The following is a 13101-nucleotide window of genomic DNA, read 5'->3' on the forward strand; positions in this document are numbered from 1 at the left end:
ATAATATATTTTCAAAAAGTTCTATATTTTCATATATTTTATGTCTATAAAAATTATTCTTATTTGTCACTTATTTCTGTTTAATATGATGAATATACAATATTATAGAGGTGTCAAATGTTTTCTATAATCTTTGTATTTTTACACTTCTGCATGTTTTTATAATTTATAATTATAATTTATTTAATATGACAATAAGGGTTTACACATTTTAACCCAAAAGGTTGAATTGTTGACTCACCACCAAATGGAAAACAACTCCATTTTTTGTGTTTGTTTTAAATTTGCATTTTATATCTATCATCAATAAAAATAATTATTCTTTGCCACACTTATTTTTTAATATAGTTAATTAATATATGATTCAATGAAAGAATTAGAGTTAATATCCTCAATATAAGATTTAGTGAGAAGGAATTAAATAAGGAAAAATGTAATAATTCAAATTACATTTTGTGCCCTCAAGCCAAATTACAAATATCGATATTCTAGACAAAATTAGGATTCAATAAATGTTAATGGGAATTAATACCTTAAACATAAGAATTAATGGGAGGGGTTTGGATGAAAAGAAAAATAGTTGTTGAAATTACATTTTTGCCCTTACAATTAGAGAGTAACCAAATAAAAAATTGGGGTATTTTAGTTAGACAAAAGTTATAGATTTAGTGGGGGAGAGGAGATGTTACACAGAGAGAGAGAGAGAGAGTTAAAAAAAGGACATTATATTAGTGACCCACCACCAACACCTAAAAATGAGTTCAGATCACCTGGCAATAAAATAAGTTCCAACCCTCTACCAACATGATCTTACACCACACATCTCATACATGGCGGGTTACAATCTCATGTAGAGATGTATAGTGTTAGATCAAGTTGGTAGAGGGTTGAAACGCCTTTTGTTGGCAAAAGATCCCAACCCCTAAGAAATTGCCTACACGGCTCCACGATAAGATATAAAAATAAAAAGAAAGAAAAATCAACATGGTCACAATGGTTTGTTGTTTGCGTTGTTGCTCTTTTGATTGCTTAATTGAAGTGCCTTTCAATAGTTGTCAAGATTGGTATAGGCCCTTATAAGCGAATTGGGATCTGCTCCTCATAGAGTGCGTCTCACACCGACCTCAGAGCCACATCCCACCCTGTATTGGGAACATCTCCCCATAAATAATAAATACAAGTGCGGGAGATGTTCCCGATGTACGGTCAAGACCATGGTTTTTTATGTTGCGCGATCCGGGCACTCCTAGTTGGCTGGAGCCTAGCTCCTACCTGTGATTGACGGCACCTGAGACGAAGAGGAATGCGAAGAGTTCCCGGGTAGCTCTCCCGGCGGGAACTCCGATGCTTAAGTTAGAATTCTGAGAAAACTTGAGGAAATGCAGAGAGAAAACTAAGAGTGTTGATTGCGCTAGCTTCAATGCCTTTGCTTCGCGAGGGTTGGGGTTCTCTTATACCAGAGTTCTGTCAAATCTGGCTTAACCGCCTCTGCCGCAACCGTTACTGCCAGAGCCGAGGTGGCGGATGTGGGCAGCCGTTGCAGGGTACGGACCTGTCAGGCGCGCCACATCTGGCATAAGTGGTAGGCACAACGCCGCCTGACAAGAGACGTGGGCACAACCTCTGGATTCAGCAGGTTCTATTGTCAGGCGAATCTTTTTTGTAGGTTACCGAGCTACTTTGCACCGAGCTGCCATGGTCCAAGCTACCCTACACCGGGGTGTTGGGGTAGCCGAGGTGCGAGTGCTCGAGTTGAGCCTTAGGCAAATATGGGCAGAAGCGTTGATGGGATTATCTTGAAGTGTCCCCACTTTGGGGTACTTCCCATAGACTGGGGTGTTCCCTTTTCAAGAAGGAAGAGTTCGGGGCCCACTAGGGGGAGTTCGGGTCTCGGGAGAAGCTCGGTAGTCCTCCTCCCTTAGGGAGAATTCTGAGTGTACTAAATCTTTCTGCTCGGCGAGCTGCTACGTCCGCCGAGTTACGTTGTTGGGCTCTGGCGAGTTCAGTACACCGAGTTATGGCCAGGTTGCCATGCTGACCTGTCACATATGCCATGTTGTACCCACGTGTCCCCATGCTACGAGGTCGGGCCAAATCACCCTCTATCAATTGCCCCCCACTCCCCGTGCTGGGGGTTCTGATCCAATGCGGGGAGTCCGTAGTGTGCTGGGTGGATTTGGCTCGGAGCCCTGGTCTCCTGGTCAGGCGGCTTATGGGTCAGACTAGTTCACTGCTTGGCTCGATCAAGGGCAATCCGAGTCGCGTACAGTCTACGCGCGGACGTCACGCGATCTATGAACTCCGCAGACGTCAAAAAATGCGCTAAACCGATTTCGCCTCGCGGATCGCGTAGTTGGTTTCCTTGAGAGCCGTCAGATCATCTTGATCTTGACCATTGATGCCCGAGTGCAGTGGCCATAAATAGCGGGGGTCTTGGTCATTTTCCCTCGCCATAAGTCCTCAGCACTTGTCTTGAGCTCGCGTCTAAGGTCTTCAGCTCAGGTTAATTGTTCCTAGTTCGGTTGCTTTCCTTGGTGAGTCTCCTTTGTGGGCGACTACATAGCACTTGCGGGACTCAAGCTGATCGCCTCGCGTCACTCCGACCCCGAAGTCTGTAGGGAACTTCATTGCTAGATAGTAGGTAGAGACTACTGCTCGTAAGGCGTGGGTGATGGGCCGACCTACTATTGCATTGTACGGGGAGGGAGTCACGACCACCAGGAAATCATGGTTGAGCCTCACCACGCTAGGCCAGGTGCCGATCTCCACAGGTACAGTAACTCTTCTCAAAGGTCTAACCTCCTCTCCGCTGAATCCCACCAGTGGAGTGCTTTCGGGCTTCAGGTCGCTTTCTTGGAGCTGGAGTTGGTTGAAGGCTGCTAAGAACAAAATATCCGTCGAGCTGCCCAAGTCGACGAGGACACACCTGACTTCAAAGTCGTTGATTTTTATCTTTATGACGAGCGCATCATCATGGGGATAGTGGACCCCTCGCGCATCGTCTTCTATGAAAAAGATCGGTTCCTCCACCCTTGGCCACTTCGGGGGATTCTGTTCTTCCCTGGCGGCCTCGCGAGCTGATGACCGAGCTACGGCCGAAGTGTAGCCCGCGACAATTGATCCTCCGACAATTACATGGATGGTCCCCCGGATTGGTCTCTCTTCGGGGGGCTACTTCTGCGGCTATTCTGCCTGCCTATTGGACTCGGGAGCATCTCTATTCTACTCCCCTTGCCGACATGCTTTATTACTAATATTGTTTTGTACAAAATTTCTCAGATATCCGCGACGGATGAGTTCCTCTATCTCGTCGCGGAGGTTTTTACAGTTCTTGGTACTGTGACCGTGATCTTTATGAAAACTACAATACAAATTTTTATTTCTAACATTAGGGTCAGCCTTCAGCCGAAGTGGCCACTTCACATACGGGGCGTCCTTGATCGCCATGAGGATCTCGACCCACTTTGCGTTGAGGGGTGTGTAGTTCCTTTCTGCCGCTAGAGCTCGGAAAGGTTGTTTTGCCTTTGCCCCCCCGAGCTTGGTCCTTCTTCTTCTTGCTGTCGCCCTGAGCTGGGGGCTCTGGTTCCCTCTTTCTTTTCTCAAGGGTCTGGTCGCCCTTCTGGTGGATCTCTTCCTTCGTCCCTATGAACCGATCTGCGAGCTTGAGGAACTCGGTCACGGTCTTCGGCTGATTGATAACCACATGCCACTTGAACTCTTTGTGGGTGATGCCTCGCTTGGCCGCAGTGAGCCGAACTACGGGGTCCAGGTTGGGTATTTGTAAGCAAGCATCATTGAACCGCTTGATGTAGCTTCGGATGGACTCCCCTTCCTTCTGAACTATGCCAACGAGGCTCTCTTGGGTTCTTGGGCACCTCTTGCTGGTGACAAAGTGGGAGGTAAAGACTTGCACAAACTGCGCCCAACTTCTTATCGAACCGGGCGCGAGGTTTTGGTACCAGGTGCGGGCTACCCCTTTGAAGGTGGTGGAGAAGGCCACGCACATGTAGGATTCACTGGCTCTTGCCTAGTGCATCTGGGACTGAAAGGCGTCCACGTGATCGTTCAGATCGAAGGATCCATCATACTTGTCCAGTGGGGGGAGCTTGAAGTCCCTTGACATGGGGACAGCAAGGAGTTCTGGTGACAGAGGGGAAGGAACTGAAAGAAGCGGAGTAGTTTTTGCCTCGCCCGAGCTTACCTCTTCCTTGCCTTTGAGTTCGGGCAGATCGTGGGTGGCAGCTTGACGACGTCTCCGCTGCCTCTTAGCCGGCTTGTTGTTGGTGCTGCTGGCTTCGGTATTACCGAGCTCGATGGGCCCAGGGAAAGGCTCGGACTGCTGTTGGTAGCTACAAACTGAGGGACCTTGTCCCAGGTCGGCGGCCAGCACCTCGAACCGGTTTTCGGTAAGTGGGAGCTTGAACTGCGAACGCTGGGCGACGCGGGCCTAATTGACTGGGAAGCCCCCGACCTGACTGCAGGCTATGAGGCGGGGGTAGGTGGTCTCTCCTTTCTCCCGTGAGACGACACCGAGGTCTCTCCCCGGCGGGAAGGAAGTTCGTTCCGGCGGCGGGGCCTGGTTTGCTGTGCGACTGGATGCCGAGGTGGGAGTGAAGGAAACTGTTGCCGATACTGGTATTGGGAAACCTGGTGCAACACTTGCTGCTGATAAAGCTGAAGATGCTGGAACTGTTGCATCTGAGCCTGCATGGCTTGCATGCATTGCATCAGATCCTCAAGCTGACCTTGGCTGGCCACCGGAGGGGGGATGGTGGGTTCAGCGAAGGTTGTTCTGACCGTAGGGGGAAGTGGAACAATCACGGGTGCCACTGTCTGAGGCACATTCAGAATGGGAACTCCGTCCGCAGAGAGGGGGATGGTGAACTGTCCGATGCAGACAGTGGGAAGCTGGGGCTGTTCCTCAGAGGCGTTTCGGCGTCCGGTGTTGCTGGAGGAAGCCATGAGTGCTGATGGTACTGATGAGTTCTTTGGAGAAAGTTACACAGAAGTTAGAGGAAGGCTTTTTGAAGCGTTTCCCACAGACGACGCCAAATGATGCTGCGCGATCCGGGCACTCCTAGCTGGCTGGAACCTGGCTCCTACCTGTGAATGACGGCACCTGAGACAAAGAGGAATGTGAAGAGTTCCCGGGTAGCTCTCCCGGCGGGAACACTCTGATTTTTAAGTTAGAATTCTGAGAAAACTTGAGGAAACGTAGAGAGAAAACAAAGAGTGCTGATTGCGCTAGCTTCAATACCTTTGCTTCGTGAGGGTTGGGGTTCTCTTATACCGGAGCTATGTCAAATCTGGCTTAACCGCTGCAGGGTACGGACCTGTCAGGCGCGCCACATCTGGCAGAAGTGGCAGGCACGATGCCACCTAACAAGAGACGTGGGCACAACCTCTGGATTCGGCAAGTACTACTGTTAGGCGGATCTTTTCTGTAGGTTGCCAAGCTACTTTGCACCAAGCTGCCATGGTCCGAGCCACCCTAAACCGGGGTGCCGGGTTAGCCGAGGTGCGAGTGCTCGAGTTGAGCCTTAGGCAAATATGGGCAGAAACGTTGATGGGATTATCCTGAAGTGTCCCCACTTTGGGGTACTTCCCGTAGACCGGGGTGTTCCCTTTTCAAGAAGGAAGAGTTCGGGGCCCACCAGGGGGAGTTCGGGTCTCAGGAGGAGCTCGGTAGATCTCCTCCCTTAGGGAGAATTCTGAGTGTACTAGATCTTTCTGCTCGGCGAGCTGCTACATCCGCCGAGCTACATTGCTGTGCTCTAGCGAGTTCAGTACACCGAGTTATGGCCAGGCTTCCATGTTGACCTATCACTTATGCCAGGTTGTACCCACGTGTCCCATGCTATGAGGTCGGGCCAAATCACCCTCCATCAGTTTTCAAAACTGGACCATATTGGAAAAACTGGGAACCGGTCAGGTGATTGGTTCCATTTTCCCCAAAAACCAGATTTTCCCCCAAAATCATTGATTTTGGTAAGCAAATCTCTAAACTAGGCGGTTAACCGTTCGAACCGTTCTAATCGTTCGAACGGTTTTGACTGTTTTTTATTTTTTTGTTAGAACGGTCCAAGCATTTGGTTCGAACAGTCGGACCGTTAGACCCAGTAACCGGACCCTTGACCTGGTCTTCGGGTCAGTTTTAAAAACCATAGTCAAGACATGCTATAAGGTCGGTGTGAGGCTTGCTCTTTGAGGAATAGATCCAAACTCCTTATGAGCATTGGATGGTATGAGGAATGGATTCCTATCTAAAGATGGTTGAAAGTACTTAAACAATAAATTTCACTCTTTCCCATAAAGTTTATCCAAAATTACAAATTCCTCCCTACAATTTGATTTTTTTTCACATTAATACCTAGAAAGTTGAATATTTTGCTCTGTTTTGATAAGCTTCTAGACTTTGGTTTTGAGCTTTGGGCTATCGGAAACAAAAAATGAGCCACAAAGTGCTTTAAGCATTTGGCAAGAGTTGTTTTTAAAAAAACATAATAATATAAAGTCGAAACACTTTTTAGCTCTGCAGTTAAAGCACAATGTGTAAGATTACACTTCTCAATAGGGGTGGATTCGAGCCGAGCAAGCCGAATAGTACCAGGTTCAAGCTTGGCTCGAGACTATTCTATAAGGCTCGAGCTTGAGCTCGATTTGAGCCAGAACCTTGAACTTCAGCTCAACTCGAGTCAAAAGTTCATAAGCTTGAGCTTGGCTCGACTCGGCTCGGTTCAGCTCATTTTATATTTTACAAAAATATTTTATAAAAATAAAAATTATATATAATTTTTTTATTTTATATTTAAAAAATTAAGAATTATAATAATTAATAATTATAATATTTTTATTATATATCATTTTCTATATATATATATATATATATATTCAAGTCGGCTCGTGAGGCTCACGAGTCGAGCTCTAGTAGGCTCGAGCTCGTCTCGTTTAATAATTGAGCCACTGAATTGGGCTCGAGCAGCTCGTAAAAAGCTCAGCTCGTTGCCACCCCTACTTCTCAACCATCCCACACATTGCTAGCTTATCCCAAGATAATGCTCATCAATTTACATCATTCTATAAATAATTCTTGGTACTTTTGGTAATTTGGGAATTATTTTGGTAGATCTCTTAATTAATTTTGATAAATTAGGCAATTTACTTTGACAACTTTGTTAAATTAATAACATTTGATAAAATTACCGAAAAAATAATTTCAGTAAAGTCATTTTGGTTAACTTTGGCAAGTTAATAATTTATCAAAAGTTTCTAATTAATTTTTGTAATAATCATCAAATAGTAATTTTATTAATTTATTAGCTTCCATAAATTCATTTAGAGATAATTAATTTAGGTAAATTATTTTTGGTAAATTTCATAATGAATTTTGATAAATTAATTTTGGTGGATTTAATAAATTAATTTTGTCAATTTTGTTAAATTTTGGTTTATTCCCAAAAATTAATTTAACAAAATAATTTTGATTTATTTTGGTAAATTAAAAGATAACCAACAATCATTATTTTTATAATTTATAAATGAATACTTTGGTAATTTTGAGAAATTATTAATTTTTTAATTTTGTTGAATTATTAATTTACAAAAGTGAAATAATTTTTCTAATTTTGGTGATTAATTTTGTTATATGAGAAATTAAATTTGTGACCCATTTCGTTATCTTAATTTTGGTAAATTTTTAATATTATCTTTCCTAAAATTTGTAATTTTTTGGTAAATAAAATTTGGTAATGTTGGTAATTTTTGGTAGTTTAATTATTGTAATTTTGGTAATTTAGTTAAATTAGCTTTTTTAATTTTGTTAAATTTTGGTATATTCCAAAAAATTAATTTTGACTTATTTTGGTAAGTTAACTATTAACCAAAAATATTATTTTTACTAATTTATTAATGAATAATTTTGGGAAATTATTAGCTCATTAATCTCGATAATTTTGTTAATTTTGGTGAATTATTAATTTTCGAAAATGAAGTAATTTTGCTAATTTGGGTAAATTTTGTACAGTAATTTTGTTCTATGGGAAATTAAATAATTTGTGATTCTTTTCTTATTAAATTTGTTAATTTCATTATTGATTTTCTTAGTAGTTTAATTTTTTGATAAATAAATTTTGGTAATACTGGTAATTTTTTGGTTATTTTGGAAATTAATTTTGGTGATTTAGGTAAATCAATTTTCGTAATTTTGGTAATTTAGGTGAATCTAATAATTTATTAGTACTACATAGGAAATTTGTTGCTCTCATTACAACTTATTTGTGATTCAATCATCTAGACAAAATCATGGCTCTCATACTGCATGGAGAGTTTCATTTGATTTAAACTATTAGTTTTTACTTTTTTGAGAAAAATGGTAAGACACTTACCACGACATCCATTTTTCATTTAAAAACATTAAAGCTATCAAACTATTTATAAGAAGCATATCAATGAACTAAAGATATGAAATGATAGGCCCATTTGGAATGTTATATAGTTCCATTTATGGGGCCTGATTAGAGACAAAATGTGCATCATATGACAGATTTGCGACACATGGGAAAATAAATAGCAAGTTTTGATGTCCATAAATGTGGCAAAATATATGCCACTTGGCATTAATTTATGTCACATGGCATAACTATGGATCATGTAACATTTTTATATTTTAAATTTCAACAAATAAAAAGTTGGCATATCGGACTTTATCATGTCACATGTGCTTTACAACTCTTGTATTAGTTTCCATGTCTTTCCCTTTCCCTTCATTTTCCTTCAGATCAAACATAGCCTCTTTTAATTTAAAAAATTTGCTTTAAAAACGATATTTACCAAATTGTAAAAGCACAAAATATATTTTTATACTCCAAAAACACAAAAGCAAATGCTTCTTCAAATACAGCCTTAATTAAATGTAAAAAATGCCTGTTTTGTTTGTTTTGCTTTTTTTATTGATGGGTGATATAAGGATGCATGAGAGAAAGTAAAATTTAGCCCCGTTGGTTAATTTGGTTTATTAGTTTTATTGAGGGTGAAAGTGCCATTAAAATAAATTTTAAATAGACTTAGATTTGTATATAGAATGTTGAAAAACTTTATAGCGTGTGTAAAAAGAAAGTTTCTAGTCATGGACAAAGTACATGAAATACAATGAAATTCAACCTAAAGACCCATAACTGGGCTCTTGCAACCTGTATACGTTTGATCGACAAATCCTCTGGACCAAAGTGCCCTTGTTTCTTTTTTGACGAAAAAGCCCTCGAGCATAGCCGCGTGGTAGTTACTGTATTCGGTGCATTTCCGCCGTCAAATATAAAAGATTCTGTCTTATCAGAAGTAAGAAGCTAGTAGCCAAGTGTCTGTAGTGGATTTGCGAAGGAACTTCCTTAACGAGTTGAAGAGTAATTTGGCCAGAAGTTGGGCACATTTGTCTGCCCAAAAGAGTGTTCCTTATTAAGGCTGTCCACTTAAGCCAAAACCGTTTGGTTTGATTGATTTTGCAACCGAAAAAATGATTTATTACTTAATTGATATTCCTATGCCAAGATCCTACCTATGAACTATCTCTATTCCTCGTGACCGTGAGACGGAACAGAAGATTCCCTACAGTCTTCGCATGAAATTTACATCATACTATCGAACCCCAATGTAAAAATGTTCCAATCAAAAGGTTTTACTTAATCGTTCCGTCCATCTGAAGAGGACGCCATCACTCCTGTACAACCCACGTAGTACAGAATCACCTGATATTTCACTGGCTATCCGGTATTTATCAGTTCCCTCGGGAGCCCTTATCAGCTTACTCCAAGCTGAGCCGAGGAGCAAGTATTCTGCGACAGCGTGAGAGGGCAACAGAGATGGAATCCACAGGGTTCCTTCCTTTCCTCTTTCTTCTTCTGAGCGTTCTTCTTTTCCTCCTCTTCACTCGCTTATGGGTTGATCTTCCTTACCCGTCCTTCGACAAGGCAGAGCTACTCGGTTGCTCCTCCTACTCGCCGTGGTGCACCTCCAAGAATCGCTTCCAGTCCAAGCCCCATCTCATCCGAAACCCAGAAAATACGAAGCTGCAACGCAACCACAATGCCCAAGTTCCACACCACCCACTAGACCCACTCACCATCCAAGAAATCAACAAAGTCCTTACAATCTTCTTATCCTACCCACTCATCTCTTCTTCCTCCTTCACCATCCATTCCTTAGTTCTCCAGGAACCGGAGAAACCCCTCGTTCTTTCTTGGAAGAAAGGCGATCCTCTCTTACCAAGGAGAGCTTCGGTCGTAGCACTCGTCAACGGCAAGTCCCATGTGCTCACCGTCGACCTGGATTCAAGCCAAGTCATCAGACACGACCTGGGTTCGCCGTTCGGGTACCCCATGATGACCATAGAGGATATGAATTCGGCGACATGGGCTCCTCTGGCCGACGCTAATTTCAACCGTACGATCCTCAACCGAGGGATAAATTTGGCTGATCTTGCTTGCCTCCCCATATCGACGGGATGGTACGGGAAGAAGGAAGAAAATAGGAGACTGATCAAGGTTCAGTGCTACTCCATGGAAGGAACCGCGAACTTCTACATGAGACCCATCGAAGGTCTCACTGTCCTTCTCGATATGGACACCAGGGAGGTGGTCGAGATCTCCGATAAAGGCCAACACATTCCCATTCCGCAAGCTGCCAACACCGATTACCGATACGCAGCGCAGAACAAGCCGCTACGAATGAAGCCTCTGAACCCAATCTCCATCGAACAGCCGAAAGGGCCGAGCTTTAGCATCGAGAACGAGCACATGGTGAAGTGGGCGAACTGGGAATTCCACCTCAAGCCCGACCCCAGAGCCGGTGTGATCATCTCCAGAGCCATGGTTCGGGATTCGGAGACAGGGGAGCTAAGGAGCGTGATGTACAAGGGGCTGACGTCGGAGTTGTTTGTGCCTTACATGGATCCAACAGATGCTTGGTACTTCAAGACGTACATGGACGCCGGCGAGTACGGCTTCGGTCTCCAGGCGATGCCGCTCGACCCGCTTAACGACTGCCCACGAAACGCTTATTACATGGACGGTGTATTCGCGGCAGCCGACGGTAAGCCGTACGTCCGGTCGAACATGATTTGTGTGTTCGAGAGCTATGCGGGTGATATCGGTTGGCGGCATTCTGAGAGTCCGATCACCGGCATGGAGGTATGGAGAAAATAGATTCGATTAGAGGCGTTTAATCTTCATCTAAGGATCCAGATTATTTGGTTATTATTCAGATAGTATCGTCTTTGTCGTTTTAGTTTTTAATTCAGATAGTGAGTTGGTGCATCATCTTTGTCAACGTTTTGACAGATACGGGAGGTGAGGCCAAAAGTGACGTTGGTGGTCCGCATGGCAGCATCAGTCGCGAACTACGACTATATCGTGGATTGGGAGTTTCAGACTGATGGACTAATCCGAATCAAGGTTCGTGTGGAATCTTTAATCAGTTGATTAATTCATTATTTGCATATTCCCTCACGGTCCCCGCTTGTGAGTTGTGAGTTGTGAGTTGTGACCATCTGACTGGAAACAGTGATCATGGGCCGGGCCGGGCCGGAAATTATACTACGCTTGGCCGCTTGGGCTTGAGATGGACCTTTGACCCATGACTAAGAGAAATTTATCCATTATAATCAATGCATCTGTGGCGATTACAGGTTGGGCTCAGCGGTATCCTAATGGTGAAGGGTACCCCATACGGAAACATGAACAAGGTGCCCCAGGAAGAGGACCTCTACGGTACCCTCTTGTCGGAAAACGTCATCGGTGTCATCCATGATCATTACATCACATTCTACCTAGATATGGATATCGACGGCTCCGATAATTCATTTGTGAAGGTGAACCTGGCGAGGCAAGACACCCTGCCAGGAGAATCGCCTAGGAAGAGCTACTTGAAGGCTACGAGACATGTTGCCAAGACCGAGAAGGATGCACAGATCAAGTTGAAGCTTTATGACCCTTCAGAGTTTCATGTGATTAACTCGAATAAAAAGACCAGAGTTGGTAACCCGGTCGGGTATAAGGTTGTACCCGGGGGTACAGCTGCTAGCCTTCTTGATCACCAGGACCCTCCCCAGTTGCGAGGCGCGTTCACAAACAACCAGGTAAAGCGCCTAGACTAGAATTTTATACCAATTACAATGTTGAAGTTGCTGGATACCCGGATACCCGAATGATTGTTTCTAAAAGTTGTGAAATTTTGGGTTTTTTTCAGATTTGGGTGACACGGTATAACCGGAGTGAGCAATGGGCGGGTGGGGTTTTTGTGTACCAGAGCCAGGGAGAAGACACTTTAGCTGTATGGTCTGAGAGGTAAGAGCTTGTCATCAATTTTCCTTGACTTGGTGGGCCCTACCGCAAACCACAACTGGGGAGTGGCCCATATTGTGGTCAAGAGCATACAAAATTAATGGACCCTACAAATTTGCAGGAACCGTCCGATCGAGAACAAAGACATTGTGTTGTGGTACACACTAGGATTTCATCACATACCATGCCAGGAGGATTTCCCAATCATGCCGACTGTATCGTCAAGCTTCGATCTGAAGCCTGTGAATTTCTTTGAGAGCAATCCCGTTCTCCGAATGCCACCAAATTATGAGAAGGACCTACCAGTTTGCAGGCCTGCCGCAGCAGCTTGAAGGAGTAGGTTAATTTAGGGTAAGTGGACTATGAATGATGTATAATCCATTCATACAAGAATGAAGAATCGCGTGTATGAACTTCAAGAAATGGCTGTTTCTTCGTTAGAAAGTCCATCTAAAGTAAGTGAGCATGTATATAATTGACCCTATCCCCTTTCTCAGTAGAAATCTGAAGAACTGTAAATGTTGCAACACCCACGCTGTGATGTTGAACTCCATCTTTGATAACATCCATGTTATGTTGCACTTTTGCACTCATTTTAGGTAGTTTCAGGTTACAACATTACAGTGAGAGTATTGCAACATTTGCAGTTATACAATGTTTCATGGTATTGTACTGAGACCGGTCTCTGTACCCTAGAATGCTCTCAAATTATTAATATTTTACTTCATTCCAAAGCAGTCAGTCACTCGACTGCCAGCCCTGGAACAGA

The 13101-nt window shown here is 43.5% G+C and overlaps 1 protein-coding gene across 1 annotated transcript; it reads left to right on the forward strand.

Annotated features, from left to right (window-relative positions):
• Window positions 1-9600: 9600 nt before the first annotated feature.
• Window positions 9601-12816, forward strand: LOC104602256 (amine oxidase [copper-containing] gamma 1-like). Its single transcript, XM_010265873.3, has 5 exons — window positions 9601-11180; window positions 11331-11444; window positions 11678-12127; window positions 12238-12335; window positions 12454-12816. The coding sequence occupies exons 1-5, from the start codon at window positions 9855-9857 to the stop codon at window positions 12662-12664; spliced, it is 2199 nt and encodes a 732-aa protein (XP_010264175.1). The 5' UTR covers window positions 9601-9854; the 3' UTR covers window positions 12665-12816.
• Window positions 12817-13101: the final 285 nt, after the last annotated feature.

The sequence above is a fragment of the Nelumbo nucifera genome, chromosome 1 (assembly GCF_055504915.1).
Source record: "Nelumbo nucifera cultivar China Antique chromosome 1, China Antique-T2T, whole genome shotgun sequence".
NCBI classification, from domain to species: domain Eukaryota; kingdom Viridiplantae; phylum Streptophyta; class Magnoliopsida; order Proteales; family Nelumbonaceae; genus Nelumbo; species Nelumbo nucifera.

Coding starts and splice junctions, on each gene's coding strand:
- LOC104602256 (XM_010265873.3), top strand. CDS start 9,855: ATGGAATCCACAGGGTTCCTTCCTTTCCTCTTTCTTCTTCTGAGCGTT. Junction 11,181..11,330: donor GTCCGATCACCGGCATGGAG/GTATGGAGAAAA, acceptor ACGTTTTGACAG/ATACGGGAGGTGAGGCCAAA. Junction 12,336..12,453: donor TTAGCTGTATGGTCTGAGAG/GTAAGAGCTTGT, acceptor ACAAATTTGCAG/GAACCGTCCGATCGAGAACA.